Below are 6526 nucleotides of genomic sequence, written 5' to 3' on the forward strand. Positions count from 1 at the left end.
ACTATGTGGGAAAAATGATAAAAGTATGGGATATATATTTGTAAAAAAAAGACTAGTTTAAATTACTTTTAAAAAAATTAAGCGAACCATGAAAGGGAAAAAAATGAAAATATAATTGTTTATTGGTCGTTTGGTTTCTTGACGGCAGGTTAAAAATTTAATTATTTATAAAAACCATATTTCCAAATTGAGAACATGTATGAAGTAAACCTTAAAAAGTTTACGAATAAACGCATCATCACGTATTAATTACAAAATTGCATAGTTACATGAAATAAAATTAATAGATTTCCTTTTCTTTTTTAAACGATGTCATTGGAGAATTGGGAAATTTGAGCAACCAAGGAAACCATTAAAATAGAAAATATTTTTGGCGCATTTTTAGGTTCAAAGTAATTGATTACTCGCTCTCAAACTTTTTGATCTTAAAGAGTTATTAGTTTGAAAAACCAAAAGTCTCCGGGTGCAAAGGGAATAAAGGATAAAAAAATTAGAGTTTGGTGCGAGTTATCAGTTACTTTGAAGCATTTTTAGCCCTTAATTTTAATGAAATAAACTTTTTTTTTAATGTAGAAAAGATTTTTAAGTTTTTAAATTAAACTTTAAAACGGACTGACTGAAAGAGACTGTAAGCGTAATTTTATGCCAAATTTTGACAATGCCAAATTTACAACGGTTCCCTTAAAAGCGCTGTCTTTTCAAGTATGAATTCGATATTTCTTATTATCATATTGAAAATTGGATAATTTCATTAGAGGTTTCTCTGTTAAATGAATATGCTAATTTCTTGCTTATAAGAAATTATCAGAATTAAACATCTTCGAGGAAATCAACGTTATCTTCAACAATTTGATCAGATTAAGGATTGTATTGATTCTGGGATGTTCCTCTTGAAATGAGAGTTCACTTAAAATTACGCTTACAGTCCCATTAATGCAAAGGGCTTTATATAGACGTGTGACGTTTCATGTGAAGCGCTAGATGATCAGATCTTGAGAAAGCTCGATCACATAGTTTACAGTGAAATGGTTTGTCTCCGGTATGCTTTCTCTTGTGACGGGTCAACTCATCCGACCTGAACAATAACAAATAAACAATAATAATCAGAAATAGTTTAGAGAATACAGGGTGTTCCATAAACATAAATTAGATTGGTTAAAAATACGGGGTGTCCCATAAACATAAATTAGATTGGTTACAAATACAGGGTGTCCCATAAACATAGATTAGATTGAATAAAAATACAGGGTGTCCCATATAAACATAAATTAGATTGGTTAAAAATACGGGGTGTTCCATTAACATAAATTAGATTGGTTACAAATACAGGGTGTCCCATAAAAAACACGTGTTCCTTTACACATTGTAGCACTTATCATAGTTCAATTTTTAAAATGTTGGACATTTTTAAAAAAAACTATGGAACATTTCCTTTCGTTTGATATCAATAAAATCGATATGCTGCGCAAAAATTGAAAAAGTAAAAACAGTTTGAAATTCGAAATTTTAACTTGGATGAAAATTGATATTGTCATTGTGAAAGTAAAAGAAAAAAATCATCACTAAATTCAAATTTTATATTGATAAGATAATTAATTAATGATACTGATTAATTAATTAAATGATTGAAAAATATACACTCTCGGCCTACCTTGCAAATCGCCAGCCGCAATCTTCCCATTGACATATATAAGGTTTTTCCCCGGTATGCGTTCTTAAATGCGCTTTAAGGTGAGACGACTTGGTGTAGGTCTTCCCACAGCCGGGCTGTTCACAGGTATGGGTTGGTGGCTTTCTCTGGAGGACAACCATCACCTGATGGGGGTCTTGAAGCCGGTTGGAGGACGGATTTAGACTAGAGTTAGGGTTCAGACTAGGAGAGGACGGTGGGGTCATAACTTGAATGCCAGGCGGAGGACTAGAGGTTACGCTGGCAAAGGACGGGGAGGGAGAGCAGGATGAAGATGATGAGAAGATGGAATCAATTCTTTGCAGTGTTGTATTCTCGGAGCCTGTGGAGACACATGGTTGAGCGTCAATGGGAGACAGCCTGGCTAGATAAGATCCGCCAGGAACAGCCTCGAGATTCTTACCCTTCTGAACCTTGCCATTCTCTGGACTAGACGGTGGAGTAACAGCACCCTTACCACGGGATTGCAGCTCATGGAGAAGAGAGTCACAACTTCCTCTCTCAATTCTATTCTTCGGAGCGGGTCGGGAGACCTCATCTCCTGGAAATGATTTCCTCTTCTTCAGATTGACTTTCCGATTCCTTGGCCGCTTTTTAGGCTCCACATCTGCTGTCTTCTTAAACATGTGATCCATAACTTCCATCTCCAGTCTGAGATTGGAGGTGGGGATTTGAATCACTGTGCATTGAGGCACGGTGACTGGCAATGTCTGGCGTTGTTGGTTCGGGAAGACCTGTGAGACAGGTAGTGGGGATGTGGGTAGTGTGACCCCGGTGGCAACTGGTATTCCCTCCAGAGCTAAGCTGTTTAGTAGCTTAGCAGTATTGGGCTGCATCGCCTTATCATTGTTATTCATCGTTGATGAATGTTTATCTAGCTCATTATAAACAAGCATATCAAGATCTACAAAATCCGGTTGAGCCTTTTCCTTTGATTCTTGTGAATCATTACAGTACAGGGCCACGGGCTTGGGCTTGACTCGGCGGGAGACCAGCGCCTGCCGAAGAAGGCTTGAACCTGTCTCGGGTTTGGTGTCTGGTATAGAATCCTGAAACCAGTTAGGTTCACCTTCGATCATGTCATTGAGGATACTATTGACCAGCCTTTCCTCAACCTGGAGATAGATCAACAGTTGAATTATTCAAATCAATTAATCAATGATAAATCAATCAGTCATTAATTTTTTAAACTAATTTGTAAAATTGTTGTCGACCAAAATTGAGCACTCATAAACTAAAGATGATAAAACAACTTTATTTATGAAAATAAGATATTTACCCATCGTATATTTTTACTAAGCAAAAAAAAATAGATAAAGAAAATTTTTGTAAAAAAATACGATTTCAAAATTTTTTGTTTCAACAAATCCTGCAGAAGAATGGAGAACGTGATAAGGCAGTTAATTGTGTTAAATACTGACAACAAGACCAAATCAATATCCATGTTTTTCCCACGCCCTGCATTCAACAATTCACAGTTAAAATATTCTTAAGCTTTTGTTTGATAGAGGTAGTTTAATGAACAGGGGGTGACATAGAAATACAATACCACAAAGAACCTATAGTTCAAGTATTGCTCTTACCGATTCACAAGTATATTTGTTAAACCAGTATCTAAGAAATAATGGCGGAATAAACATAATTGTTTATTATTTTTAAATGAAGAAGCCATAAATACGTTTACAATTAAAAATTTTGCATATATATAGATATATATATATTGCTTGTCTGTTCGTTGGTTTGTTTGTTTGTTAGTATCCAATAAACTTCAGAACGGCTGAACCGATGTGTGGTAATTCACATGCCCCCAGGCCGGTCAAATTTAAAGTTAAGTACATAATTTAGATTGTTTTCAAATGTTGTACGCAAGATTATTAGCAGAAAGATGGGCACGAAGCACACAGTAAACCTATTTAAGAAACGAACCTTTATATTTTCTAAGGAGTCAGTGCAGGGTTGAAAGCTGTACTCAGTAGCTCCTGTACTAGTGTAGTCTGTAATTCCCGTGCTGTTGGGACTATTAAAGTCCTGAATCCCGGAGCTATTAGGACTAACATAGTCCTCAATCCCCCCAGAGTTATTGGGACTAGTGTAGTCTTCAATACTCGAGCTAATATACTCCTGTATTTCTGAACTTGAATAATCTGAATTTGAAATGAGATAATCTGGGTTCGTGTACTCTGAAGGGGAGGAGGAGAAGGTTGGATTGGACCCGGAGAAGGTTGGACTACAGGTGGAGAAGGTTGAGATGGTCCCGGAGTAGGTTGAGCAGTTGGAGAAGGTTGGATTGGACTGAGTGAACTCCAGTAGGTCCCTAGACCCCGACACTATCACAGAGGTGCAGTTTAGTCGAGGTAGGAATTCGTTTTCCGAAAATTCCGTACTCGCAACTCGGACTCGGAAAGTTGACTGGATAGATGGAGGTTCAAGTCCGTCATAGTTTCCGTCCATTTCCTATAATAATAATAATAAGTAATGTGATGTGAGTAGGTGTAATTACGAAGCAAATACAAAGTATCAATTTCTCAAGTTTTTATTTTTATGTTGCTGGTATAAATACAGTGGCTAGTAGGGAAGGTATATATTTATACAGTGGCTAGTAGGGCTGGTATATATAGTGGCTAGTAGGGCTGGTATATATAGTGGATAGTAGGGAAGGTAAATATTTATACAGTGGCAAGTAGGGCTGGTATATATAGTGGCTAGTAGGGCTGGTATATGTAGTGGCTAGTAGGGCTGGTATATATAGTGGTTAGTAGGTCTGGTATATATAGTGGCTAGTATGGCTGGTATATGTAGTGCCTAGTAGGGCTTTATATATAGTGGCTAGTAGGGCTGGTATATATAGTGGCTAGTAGGGCTGGTATATATAGTGGCTAGTAGAGCTGGTATATATAGTGGTTAGTAGGGCTGGTATATAGAGTGGCTAATAGGGCTGGTGTATATAGTGGCTAGTAGGGCTGGTATATATAGTGGCTAGTAGGGCTGGTATATATAGTGGTTAGTAGGGCTGGTATATATAGTGGCTAGTAGAGCTGGTGTATATAGTGGCTATTAGGGGTGGTATATACAGTGGCTAGAAGGGCTGTTATAAATAGTGGCTAGTTTTTCTTTAAACTAAATATATGCTCATCTCAGGTTTCTTTTCAATGAACAAGCTAGAAAACGAACTTTTATTAATGATAAATCAGAAACAGGTTGTAAGAATTGCCTTTTTCAATCAGTTATGCCACTCTTGAAGTAGATAGTCACTTCAAATTCCAAGAATAAAAAATTTAGTTTTTCGGATAAAATCGTTATTCTTTAGCCTTTCTCAGTTGAAATTCAAGACTAAGAATTTTTTTTGCTTTCGTTTCTTAAACTAACATTAAGCTATCCATTACGTTAAGCTAACTAACCGTAAAGGAATCCTTACTAGATAGATATGAATCTAAGTCCTAGGATAAACTAGGCAAATGCAAGATTGGAGTGTAATGTAAAAATAGAAAAAGGACTAACTTTCCCAGTTTGACAGACATATATATATATATAAATATATATATGTATATATTTAACAGGATAATATCGGATTCTATCGGACAATTGGTTAATTTATTGTCTTAATTAAAGATACTTTTACAGGAATAGTTAGATAATCAAATAATTAAATAAAATTAATTAACAGGAGATTAAGTAATTAAATAAATAGATAGTTTATTTTTAGAAATTAAGAGAATCAATTAAAAAAATATAATTTGAAGTCTTGCACTGGCTATTCCAGAAAAAAATATTTCAGTGTCAATTAGAAATTTGATTTATTTAGACAAGGAAGAAAAATGTTTATATTTGTCGAATTAAAGGTTCTTAAGAATATTTTTTAAGCTGAAAGACAGGATTTGACACAGTTGTTGTTGTACTAAATGTTTAATCAAATCTACAATAGAAGTGCATGTTTTTAACTTGGTCAATGTTTTTTTGTTTAATCTTAAAACAGATAAAGGGGAGGAGAAGGGGGGGGGCTTCTATTTGATTCCAATTTAACTTAAAATATTGGAAAGAAACACCGTCTTAATAATGTTTGAACTGAGCGTGTGAAAGTTTTTAAAATGTGTGTCAGGTTTCAAATAATCAAGATTACGTTTATGCTATTTAAAGTATTCATTTGCTAGCTGGGATATAGAGAAATTTATCAATCAATAAATAAATATATAAGAAAGAAATACTAAGCAAAATTAAGAATAAAACATTATTGAAAATGAAACGGATGAATTCTAAATATTATTAAGAATGAAAGAATAACTAAGAATTTTTTGACTTTGATAATTTTTATTAGCTTAAGTATATTTGGTGAGGCTTTTTAGGTTCTACCGGTTTTAACATAAAAGAATAACTTTGAATGAATAAGAATGAAAATGAATGAATTTTAAACATTTCAAACATTATTAAGAATAAAATAATGATTAAAAGTTGATAAAAATGAAGAAGGATGAATTTTAAAACATTTTTGAGGATGAAATAATTTAAAACACGCGTTTGAATAAATCAGGATTTAAAAAATAAGGATTAACAAATGAATAAAATGATATCATCCAGTATTATTGAATGAATGAACGTGAATAAGGATGAAAGAATAAATACTATGATATCATCCATAGTATGAATAAATTAATAAAAGTAAATAAGAATGAAAAATGTATTGAATGATATTATCCAGTATGAATAAATTAATAAAAGTAAATAAGAATGAAAAATGTATAGAATGATATTATCCAGTATGAATAAATTAATAAAAGTAAATAAGAATGAAAAATGTATAGAATGATATTATCCAGTATGAATAAATTAATAAAAGTAAGT

The 6526-nt window shown here is 33.7% G+C and overlaps 1 protein-coding gene across 1 annotated transcript in view; it reads right to left on the minus strand.

Annotated features, from left to right (window-relative positions):
• Positions 1-613: 613 nt before the first annotated feature.
• Positions 614-6526, minus strand: part of LOC111696562 (metallothionein expression activator) — a 37644-nt gene continuing 31731 nt past the window's right edge. The window contains exons 3-5 of the mRNA XM_023466196.1: positions 3617-4144; positions 1652-2805; positions 614-1075 (exon numbers count right to left, since the gene is read on the minus strand). Of these exons, the coding sequence (XP_023321964.1) occupies positions 946-1075; positions 1652-2805; positions 3617-4144 (1812 nt within the window). The 3' untranslated portion in view covers positions 614-945. The remainder of the gene's footprint in view (positions 1076-1651; positions 2806-3616; positions 4145-6526) is intronic.

The sequence above is a fragment of the Eurytemora carolleeae genome, unplaced genomic scaffold (assembly GCF_000591075.1).
Source record: "Eurytemora carolleeae unplaced genomic scaffold, Eaff_2.0 scaffold159, whole genome shotgun sequence".
Taxonomy (NCBI): domain Eukaryota; kingdom Metazoa; phylum Arthropoda; class Copepoda; order Calanoida; family Temoridae; genus Eurytemora; species Eurytemora carolleeae.